The 12,039-nt window shown below is 36.1% G+C and overlaps 1 protein-coding gene across 2 annotated transcripts in view; it reads left to right on the top strand.

The window, feature by feature from the left end:
* The window catches only part of CACUL1 (CDK2 associated cullin domain 1), a 65,668-nt gene that overhangs the window by 42,858 nt on the left and 10,771 nt on the right, over positions 1-12,039 (top strand). For both annotated transcript variants that reach the window (XM_036899104.2, XM_036899105.2), the window contains exons 5-7: positions 628-730; positions 3,100-3,189; positions 8,125-8,263. In XM_036899104.2, coding sequence (XP_036754999.2) covers positions 628-730; positions 3,100-3,189; positions 8,125-8,263 — 332 coding nt within the window. The remainder of the gene's footprint in view (positions 1-627; positions 731-3,099; positions 3,190-8,124; positions 8,264-12,039) is intronic.

Below are 12,039 nucleotides of genomic sequence, written 5' to 3'. Positions count from 1 at the left end.
TTTTGTCTCTGCTGTGCCCAACAGCTGTTTCATCTTGTTCTCAGGGTTATAAGGTGACTCTAAGATATTTTTCACTTAGGCCGAGGTTTCTCTCAGCCGTCTACATGTCTGCCTTTGAACCAAAGGCTGTTCCTATGGGATGACTTAAGCTGAATGACTTAGACTAATCACTGAAGTGGTATGTATATAGGGGAGTTAACCACTGCGTGTCTGCTGCCTGCTTTCAGCCCAGATCATTGATAAGTGGGGTACCTGGTGTTGCCTTTACGATGATGATGTATTTTTGAAAGGCACATTAAGTGCCTGTCACGCAGGGCCGTTATGTCCATACAGTCCTGTCTAGTTAATGTTGTGTATCTTCCTCATTCTTTTGGAGGTGTATGGTTCATAGCATTTCATAATTAAGTATAAACCTCATGTCAGAAAGACAGAAATCGAATGGTTAAGCCTCATGTCAGGAAGACATAAAATGAATGGTAGCAGGGCTTTGGTTGTGTGGTTGTGTTGTTGTTTTAACTGAGGACTTTAAGAATTGTTTCCTTAAAAAGTTTATTTTTTAGTGCTTCAGGTTCATTAACTTAATCATTTCCCCCTAATTGATGCACTGAAAAATAATTTATTTTTCAGAATAAGTTTTACATCGAAACCAAGCTTAACAGAGACTTAAAAGATGACCTTATAAAGCTGTTTACGGAACATGTTGCAGAAAAGCACATTTACAGCCTGATGCGTAAGTAATTCAACTTACAGAAATGAGAGAGCATTAGCAATGATTTTTTTTTTTAATTCGAGAGCACTGGTGTATAAGCCTCCATGTTGACATCTTCTCAGTCATATAGCAAGAAGTGTTGAAGTCCAGTTCTATGGAGAGAGACTCTGAGGAATTGAAAATGGGACTTGAAAGAGCCCCAAGGAGCTGGGAGCAGCTTAGTCAGGTCATTGGACGGTGCCTTCATACCTGGCCTGATACTTGGAGCCCATCCCTGCCTTTTTGTCCTGACAGTGGGGGAAATATTAAGGGGTTCACCCTTACTTTTGTTACCAGTAATTCTAGTAGAAATATAGTGTTACATCTTTGAATGGTAGCAGATAATCTTTCCTTATTTTTACTTTTTAGTGCAAAAACCCTTCTCTGTACTGGTTTTGTCATTTATTAACTATACCTTATGCAAACTTTGTTGCCTCTGCTCCTGTATTTTGTCCTCTGTGAACTGGGATTTGTAAAATGTTTAATGTGGCTCTGCAGATTAGTAACTAAGCTGATCAAAGTGCCAAATTCAGTTAGTTTTTTCTCTCCCTGTATTCCTGGGCCTCCTGCCTTTCACCGTAGGTGGAATCATGTCCTATCTTTCCTAAAAGAGTATACCTCTCTAAATGAGGTTTAGAAAGTCCCTACAACCTAATGTTTCAGCGTCCTTTAAAAGCTCGTATTTTATGCAATATATCATCTAAGTCATTTTTTAGAATTTGGTATATATTTAGATTTGCATTATGTATTTTTTGCTCTCCTTATAAGTTTCTATAACAATAAACATTTACCAGAATCTACACTAAAAAAAATTGTTCTAAGCTTTACTGTAAACTCTTTCATTTTTTAGTTTGAATTCAGAGAAGAAATTGCTGAACATTAGGCCAGTTCATTTTAGAAAGGCAGGGTTTTCAAGTAGTATTGTGGATGAAGATAACATGTTTCATTATGATGCACCTAAGGGATTCCAGGATAGAATAGAGACCTAGAATCTTGAGAGTATGACCTCTTTTTGAAAAGGCTGGACAGATGTTTACAAACATTATCTCATGAGATATCCAGTTATTAACTATAACCACTGAAGTACTATCCCTAATGTTGACATTGTTTTTGCTTTCACTGTAAAATAGAGCATAGCATTTTGGAGTCTTTAAAGTTAAAATTCTTCAGAGAAATGCTACCATTTGGTAGAAAAGCTTATTTACTATGTAAATATGTTTTTATATTTGTCATAAATTTGGAAATCAATTTATATTGGGCATATGCAAAGAGAATATATAGTAGTCCAGGTATGGTGAGAGAAATCTCTCTTCTATTCCGTGCAGCCTTTCATAGATATTTTATAAGGCTAGCCCTGGTGAAGGGTCTCCGTGTAAAGGCTTTGCCACATAAAGACATAAAGTTGGTGAAAAATGAAATTTTTTTTCTTAAGTCTTCAATTAACTTTGAACATTATTGGCCAATAAGACTGCATTTCCACCTTTAAAGGGGCGTGGACAGAAGAAAACAGCTTATGCAATTTTACAAGCTTGGTTTAGAGTAAAATTATGTCGTTTCAGGGGTTTTTTTGGTTAGTAAATTGTATGTCTGAGAAATAAGTTAAAAATGAACTGTTTTGTGTCAGTAGTATCTGTTCTGTCCAGTGAATAATGGAGGTCGTTTGTATCTACTAATGATGTTATTTAGAGGAATTATTCCTATCCATTTAAAAATACTTCCATAAAATTTTTGTTGGCAATAGGTAACTGAAAAGAAAATGGACTATGTTTTCATATTCAGTCAGGTCACATGGTTACCAGAGTCATGAAAGCGAGAAGAATGAGCCTGTGCGATCTCTTGCCTTTCTTTACCTGTATGTAGTAAGGAAAAAGGACGTGCAGCTGAAGCTTTTGGAAAAATGAGTTTCTGACTCTGATCACAGTTACTAAAATTAACATGTCTTTCAGAAAAATTCCAAGAGCCTCAAGTATTGTAATTTGGGCGAGAGAAATGTTTGAGGGAGTTGGAGAACATTTTATTCTCCAAATGTAATCTTTTGAATCATGAACTTAATGGGAAGCCCTATCATCTCACTATCATGAACAATACTGTTGCTTTTAGAAAGCTTTTACTTACTTTTAGAACCTCCACACATTGAATCATTTCCGTTAGTGTGTCAACAGACCTGTGCATATTTACTTGCTCTACCATATTTGATTTTTAAAAAATCTTTAGTGTATAAACTCTTGGCTTGTCCTCTTGGGCTGTGTTTCATTTGTTTACCCTTTATCTTTGGGAGAAATTGTAATAGAGAAACCTTGACAGTTAGTGTTACATCATTTTTATAACCCGTTTTTTTCTTCTTATTTCAGCTTTACTTTTAGAAGCCCAGTCAACACCATTTCAGGTCACACCTTCAACTATGGCAAATATTGTGAAAGGCCTGTACACTCTCAGACCAGGTAAATATTCATCATTTCTTTTGTGGCTGGACTTGTTTGTTATGGAAGTTTCAGCATTAGCTGAAAGGACAGTGTTTCTCTGTGTGTTTTCTGAGGCCTCATGGTATTTGGATTTGTTAGAGCAAAAAAAGTGAGTATTCATCATTGTGAAATGTAAACTCAGGACTCAGTTGGAATTCTTTCTATATTAGTGTAAACCAACTAGTTGGGGAAATATAAGAGAGAATTTGTAGGTGATACTTTAGATAAAGTAGAATCACGTTTGGCATTAATTCTCTCTTCTTTGTTAAGGAGTTTCTCCCTCACTTCTACCCCATACTGCAAACACATGCAGACAGACACATTCAGAGCTCCGTCTTCTTAGGCCTGTTATGTAACTTGCAAGGAATCTAGAATTATTGGTAAAGTTACAGTCACTTCGTAAGTATATTATAAGAAGAGCTAGAGATAGAATAGCAGAACCAAAAGTCAAAGATCACTATATCCAAAGCCATGGTTTATAAATTATCTTAGTGTATCCATCTTAGAATAAAAGCATTTTGAATTTGAAGGAATCTCAAGATGCTTTTGTAGATATTTTCCTGTTTGTAAGCCAGAGCCTCAAACTTGTCATACATCGTCTATTCAATTAAAAATGTCCATGGGAAAGGGATTGCAGAAATTCTCAGGGTTGAACATTGTTCTACAGTATAGAAACACGGGGCGCTTTTTTGACAGTGGTTACCTTTTTGTGAAATTCTTTTGTCATTTGAGGATTCAATGAAATAAAAGACGATCTAAAATGCTTAACACAGTACCTGATAATACAATAGCATGTTAATATTACCTGTTCTTATTACTACCCAGTTGGGTCAGTAGTTATTTTTTTTTTTTTTTTTTTTTTTGTGAGGGCATCTCTCATATTTATTGATCAAATGGTTGTTAACGACAATAAAATTCTGTATAGGGGAGTCAGTGCTCAATGCACAATCATTAATCCACCCCAAGCCTAATTTTCGTCAGTCTCCAATCTTCTGAGGCATAACAAACAAGTTCTTACATGGAGAACAAATTCTTACATAATGAATAAGTTACATAGTGAACATTACAAGGGCAGTCATCACAGAAACTTTCGGTTTTGCTCATGCATTATGAACTCTAAACAGTCAGTTCAAATATGAATACTCATTTGGTTTTTATACTTGATTTATATGTGGATACCACATTTCTCTCTTTATTATTATAATTATTTTTAATAAAATGCTGAAGTGGTAGGTAGATACAAGATAAAGGTAGAAAACATAGTTTAGTGTTGTAAGAGAGCAAATGTAGATGATCAGGTGTGTGCCTGTAGACTATGTGTTAATCCAAGCTAGACAAGGGCAATAAAACATCCACGGATGCAGAAGATTTCTCTCAGAACGGGGGGGTGAGGTTCTAAGCCTCACCTCTGTTGATCCCCAATTTCTCACCTGATGACCCCCCTGCGACTGTGCCTGTCTTAGGTTGTTCCTCCCTTGAGGAATCTTATCCGTCTCTGGCTAACCAGTCGTCTTCTGGGGCCATACAGGGAAATGTAAAGTTGGTAAGTGAGAGAGAAGCCTTATTGTTTGAAATGGTTCGCTTTTTATTTCTTTGCATATTTATGCCCTGTAGCTTCTATGCCCAGCATTTGTCTTGAGGTGTCTTTACCACTTGGAAGAATTATGATACTCGGTAAATTTGATATGAGGCACGAATTCTATTTAAGGGTTGTAATTAGGAAGGAAGAAGAAAAGCTATAGAAGTAGCAGGCGGAAGAAAACATGGGAAGATTGATTATTTCTTTGACCTATCTTCTTGTAGAGTAACTTCAGCATGTATAGGTTTTAAGCTACTACTTAAATTGCGCACACACATTAACATTATAGGAGTATAGTTACATAACCAAAGCATACCTGTAATTACCAGCCATCTCCAGTGAAACCAAGAAAACCAGTTAGGCACCTTAGGCATTTGTGAAAACTTATCTATGATATGGTGGATATTGTCCAACTGAACTTGAACAGTCTGAGAGAAATCAGACAAATTAAAACAACCCATTCCTGGGGACTGTTCACATCCCTTATGTTCTTTTAACAGTAAATAGTCTGTAGTTGTAAGATTTTGGAGCACTACAATTTGCACTTCTCCTAATTCTTGGTTGAGTTCCAACAGTACAGATCCAGTCAAATTTGTTGTTTTACTGTATGCAAAGGCCAGCTTAGATATCTCCTTCTTCATTCCAACGGAAAGTCCAGGAACCGGTGGGATGAATGCAGCTACAACTGCAGCATCGCCTGGAGCTTTGTTGAGGTGTTTTGATGATCATCTGCTGGTATGACTCTTCCAGAGAGTGCTGATGTTGGAAGTTTTTCTTCATATTGTATCTTAGTTCATTTTCTGGGTAGCCACATTGGGCTTTGATCCTCTGTATAAATACAAACAGACCCTTTGCCTACACTTTTATATGCCCTTTATACCCTTGTGTAGAACTCATTGGAGGTTACCACACAGGAGGGTCAGTAGTTATTTTAATTAATTGATGGCTTGCCTAATTAATTTAAAAGCTGTATTGGAAGTTAGCTTGCTACAATGGAGACCAAATGAAAACTGTGGTACAAGAGTGGACTGTGATGTCAGAAATCCCTTTTATTCCACGCTGCTTTAAATGATGAGTGACTGCTAGAGGGCTCCAGGTGAATGTTACTTAAATTTGGATCTGGTCTTGCTCTATTCTTCATAATTTTTAAACAAATTATTCACATAAACAATTACTTGCATAAAGTAGCAAAAATATTGTGTATATCCACTAAGCCCATGTTTTTCTTTCTTTAGTTTCTCTGAAATTTGAATTTCACTTTATTAAATGTGATAAAAATGGCTCATGAATTTTTCTTGTAGTGCTAGGTTATGAATGATTTTTTGGCTTTTTATTTTTGAAGGTATCCAAGTGTAGTTATGATGAATTTTAAATTTTGCTTCCCAAGTAGGCAGCTTTATCAGCTTTGGCTTTTATCATGAGTAATGAAATTGCAAATAAAGCTAATCATTAAGAGTGGAAAAACTTATAGGTACATGTTTATCTCAATGCTATTTTATCCAGGTGTGAGTTCTTGTAATAGGATTCATACTACTTGTGAGGAGAATTCTGTATTTGAGAATTGTCCTTTTCAAAAGGTGAATTTTATCACAGACTAACCTTTTGCTGCCCTGGGCATTTTCTGAAATACTATTAAACATTTTGACATCTACATGGCTTGCTAGTACCCATTATGTTTCTGGTTTATTAAAGCAGTTTTATTGACCTGACAGATTGTTAAAATATTTTAAAAGTTGAATTTTAAATGTAAAATTTTCTCATGCAGTGGTTCTCAAGTACTGATCTTTGTATAATCTAGGAAGTTTTTTAAACTATAGATTACTGGGCCCTAATCTTTGGGGATTCTGATGCCTATATCATTTTTGGTATATTTCCATTCAGTCTTCAGAAAATAAAGTTTAGAACAGTTCCAGCTGTCCCATCCTGCCTTTCTTCATTTAGAATACATGCTTTCTTCATTTCTTCAACATTAATGATTGCCTGGAGGTCTACAGTATGGCAGATCGGTTTGACTCCTGCCAGCTCTGACTCATGGGTTGTGGTTCCCCAGAGCACTGTATTGAGACTAAAGCCATATTTGAGTCGAGTAGAAAGGAGGGACATTTTTAAGAACATTCTGCCATGAGTTTGTATAAGGGGTACGTGGATTGGCCCTGGTGTCTTGTCTTTGCCATGCTTTGTGTTTTGGCCATATCTAACTTAGCTGTTGGACGGCTTTTTACTTCCCATGATCCAGCATTGCACAGCACTAAACATGTTTTTTTCAGAGTTAGAATTATTTACCCAGATTACAGTTTTTAAAGTGAGCTCAGTAGATTAAGTAGAGCAATGATATTTTATGGATTTTGATATATACTGCCAAGATGTTTCCCAAAAGTGAAAATTTTGTAGGGCTTGATTGAAGAATCCAAAAAGGGTAACAGTGCTAAATTGGGGCCACCAACAAGTAAGGAGAGAGCATGTTATTTTAGCTTCAGTTTTTTTGAATATTAACAAGGCTATTATTTTGTTTACATTTTTCTTGTAATTATTCAGTCCTATTTTTCATGCATTTATCTGGTTTTACTCATTTGTAAAGTGCTTTATAATAAAGATACTGAGTCATCTTTGTCATGTCTGATGCAGATATTTTCCTTAGACTTCTCTTTGCCTTTTTTGCTTTAATAGATGAGTTTTATCTTTCTATAGATTATTCTCTTGATCTTTCATCATTTCTTGATAATGTGATAACCATTTTCTTCTACTGTTATGTGTATTTAATTTGGTATAATTTAAAGTGGTCAAATTAGGTTTTTATTTCAAAAGTACTTACCAGTTACCTCCAGCCCATTTACTAGATGTTTGTTCAGTTTCCCTTCCCCCTCTTTTTGCAGTACTTCTTTTTTTGTGTATGCCTACTTACTACTACCTATACTATTATATTCTTGGGCCTGTGTGTTGTTTTCATTAATACTTAAATGGGCTAGTATTTCCATCATGTCCCTTCCCTCCAAGTCCCCTGCAACTCAAGAGATCTTTGGTTATCTCATTCATATTTCCTCCATATCCAGAATGTTTGATAAAGCTCTTTCAGGAATTCTCTAGAGATATTCATTAAGTTTCGTTACATCAGTAAAATGTAAAAATACCTGCTTTATACTGTACATTCTTTTTAGTAAGGAAATTTTAACCTCTTTATATGTTCTTTATTAGAATGGGATTGCACTAACTTTTTCCCCATTTTAAGTTTGGTTTAATATGTATTCTTGTTCTTTGAACAAAAGAGAACTTTCCCTTTTCCATTTAATTTAATTTGTTTATATGTTTTCCTTAATGAATCTTTTCTTCCCTCACAGAGTGGGTTCAGATGGCTCCAACTCTGTTTTCTAAATTTATTCCAAATATTCTTCCTCCGGCGGTGGAATCTGAACTTTCTGAGTATGCTGCTCAAGATCAGAAACTTCAAAGAGAACTTATACAGAATGGTTTCACAAGGCAAGTTTTTCTTCCTTCCATGACAAAATATGTCCATTTCTTTAGGCCCATTTGGCTGTCAGGGGAGGGACGCCGAAGTTCTCAGAGTGGGAAATAGCTGTCTGAGCGTCCGGGTGCTGGGAGAGGCAGTCAGCGCCCTGTCTGTGGGAGTGATGACGCTGGGCTTCGATGTGATGGAAGCTGCTCTTCACTAGAAATGGGTTTCGAAGAAGGGGCTTTTCATAGGTCAGCAGTTAGGCCCAGCGGCCTCTGGGTGCTCTTTCAACTCTGATACCTTCATGTTAGTTTTGAACATTTGGAAAAACATTGTAGAAACTTTATGATTAGCTGTAATGTACTTTTATGACTAAGCTAGCAAATGACTAGTTTTATGACTAAACTAGTAAAGGGGCTGTAGATTCTGTTTTTTCTATTTTTGTTATTGCCCTAAATTCTAGTTTACTACAACTTAAGAAGTAGGGTATCGCTTTATGGCCAGAAAATCTGCTTCCCTCTGTTTTGATGTATACACTTGGCTAATTTTCCTAAAATTTGCAATTTAGTATCATGGCAATGTCCCAGAAAATCTTGGAATATGAGTATTTTCAACTAAAATAAATTACATAAAAATTTTGTGATTCCCTGTGGGAAAACACCTGTTCTGTTGCCACATCGGTAAAGGGTACAGTGATACCCTTAGTTTTATAATCTTTACTCTTTCCTTAGCATTTTTACATATCTTTTTGAATCTCTGGCATTTAGGGAAGAAAGTTGGCATTTACTCCCCTTTTTTGTCCTGGTGGCATCTGTATTCATTCGTGGGGTGGGGCACTGAGCAGTTCACTGGTCATTTACCCCATTCACTGGCAACTCTCACTGGGAAGGCTTAGTGAAGCTGTTCATAGGCTTGGTAAACCTGACTTCCTTGTGGCATGTTAGGGAAGGAAAGGCCAATGGGAAATGCTGGACTGTAAACAGCTAAGTTTTTTCCTTGATGTCCAGTGGTCAGTGTTTCCTGACATTATGTAATATTTCTAACAGTATTATTTTCATACACAAAATGAGACTATTTAATGCTGTAGTAATTTTATTTACTCATAAACAGCTAATATGTTAATATGCTTCAAAAATCGGATGATATAAAAAATATACATTGAGAAGTTTTGCTTCTACCTATCTCCCTATCTACTTCCACCCCATTGGTAACTATTTTTATTAGTTTCTTATGATTTCTTCCAGTGCCTTTTTTATATACAGATACAAGCAAATGCCACATATGTCTTATTTTTATTCCTTTCTTACACATTGCATTGGGTAGATAAACTGTAACTTACTTAACCAATCCCCTATAGATGGCAACTTGAATTATTTCCAGTCTTCTGCTCTTACAGAGAATGCTGCAGTGAATAACCTTGCAGATGCATAATTTTGTACCTGTTGCAGGTATATCTGGAGAGTTGATTCCCATAAGGGAGATTGCTGGGTCAAGAGTGACTTACAATTATTTGTAATTTTGATTACTGATGGCCAGAATGCCCTCCATAGGGATTGTGCTGCTTTTGCACATCCACCAGCAAAGCCTGAAAGTGTCTGTTCATTATGGCCTGCCCTGCAGAGTATGTTGTTACACTTTTGGATTTTTGCCACTCTTGGAGGTAAAAAATAATTACTCAGATTTGGTTTAATTTGAATTTCTCTTAATTAGTGAAACTGAGCATATTTTCAAGTTTGTGTGTCTTTTTCTGTGAGCTGCCTGTTTATGTTCTTTGCTCATTTTCTTGGAGTGAGGAAACAGATTCTTTGCCCAAGATAAGACGGTTCATTTTCTCAGTCTGCCTTTTGACTTGACGTACAGAGGTTTTTTGTTTTAAGTCATGCAGAATTTTTTTGTTTTTGTGTAATTTTACCAGGTTTTCCCTTTATGGCTTATGTATTTTGAATTATACTTGAAAAGTTTTCCTTAAATATTTTTAAATAAATGCAAAATAATTTGAGTATACCTTTTATGTTTTTTTCTAGGCTCACCATAATTCTGAAGTCTTTTATGCTTTTATCCAGATTTTACTTGAATATATGCTTTTAATTTTATAGATGAGCTTATTGATACTCTTTAAAAATAAATAGCCTTCTGAAAATTTGTCTTTCTGTGAAGCAGTGTAGGAAGAGAGCTTTTGTGGATTTATCTGAACACCTTGAAGTCACCTTCCAGAACCCCATGTAGAACTATTTAAACTCATCCAGAGATATTTTCTTAATCCTAGTTTTGGAATTGGAATACAAGAATAGGGTGGTGTATGGTGTATAGCTTTTATGTAAAATTTGCTTGGGATGAATGAGTACCTGGTTCCTTAAATAGTCTTATGTAACGTTGCCTGTGTACATGGAGGATTGACATGGCACTGTTCTGCCAAGGTGAAGTTGATCATATTTAGGGAAATGCCTTAGATTTTTGGTGTAAATTGGAATTTTTGTTTCTGTTAACAGAATTCTTACATACAGCTTCTGCCTGAAATTTAAATGATAGTAGTGTAAGAGAAGATAAAATGTTTCATTCTACAGATGGAATTGAGTCATTTGTAGAGTTAAAAAAATAATTTACTATACCCTTACTATAAGGATTAAAGTCAGCCTCATAAATTATTCCTTTGGGTGATTTACATGGAGCAGGCCCTGCCTAAGCTGCTGTTTGGGGCTAGATCCTACCTCTGCTAAGCTGGCTCAGACCTGCCAGAAAGGATGTGCACACACCATATATCTAGCAGCTGAGAGGAAATCTGCATGTACTTCCAGCTCTTGTGTATGGACCTTCCATGTTCTTCCCTGCCAGACAGCCTTCATCGCTTCCTTGATCATTATTTGGCTGTGATTGTTTTGGACAAAATGGTGTCCACTGATACAGAAAAAGTTGAGAATAGTACAAGCTATCTTAACAAGAATTGTTACTGTTTACTCTGATATGAATGTTCATTTTATGGTTTATACCCGACCAGTCACAGGATTCCTATTCAGTTCTGCAAACCAGTTTTTCATTTAAGGCTATGTTCTATTTACATGATGTAAGGAGTCCTAAATAGGCAGCACACAGCTTTCATGTGGATGGTATAGAATAAAACGTTTTAAATAATGTGTGAATGTTGTAAAATACATCCTCTTTTGCAGCTAGTGGACAGATTCTCATTTGAGCTGGAGTTTCTGTGAAACATCTTTTGGTGCATGGAAACACAATATGGACTTATTTCAAAGCTAGCATTGACATATAAGCTAAGCATTATTTTCTTTTTATCTATTTGTATAATTGAATTAATTGTGGGGGAGGACAGGTTGGTGTCAAGGATCACATTATAGACATTATAGAAGATAAGCTTATTTGGGAACTTTTCCCATGCATGCCTCAAGATGGAGCAACCTCACGCAAACCAGCCCATGGGCCTCTTCAAAGCATGTACCAAATAGCTTTTAAAGGCAAGTAAAATGTTCTTGATGAAATTGTTACCTGTATTTCTACAACAGAATAGAACCTTCTAGGGTAATTGCTGGCCTTTTAGCTGAGAGGGTCACTGTAGAATTGGGGCTCTTTCATTTAGTAGCAGGAGCCTGGTTTTAAGGGCAGGTTATAGCTTTCCAGACTTGTCGCCTTAGGATTTGTGGCAGCCTCTCACATACATCACATTTACATTGTCTCTTTGTGCCTCCTGTTGTTTTCCCTTGTGTTTCTCCTGTTATTTTTGCATGTTCATTTTTTTTTAACCTTTTGGGGTGGTAATGATGGTTGTTTGTAGAAGTTGAGGTTCCAGATA

This window comes from Manis pentadactyla, chromosome 8, assembly GCF_030020395.1.
Source record: "Manis pentadactyla isolate mManPen7 chromosome 8, mManPen7.hap1, whole genome shotgun sequence".
NCBI lineage: Eukaryota > Metazoa > Chordata > Mammalia > Pholidota > Manidae > Manis > Manis pentadactyla.
The sequence above is the reverse complement of the archived record's forward strand: the minus strand, read 5'-3'. Positions and strand labels throughout refer to the sequence as shown.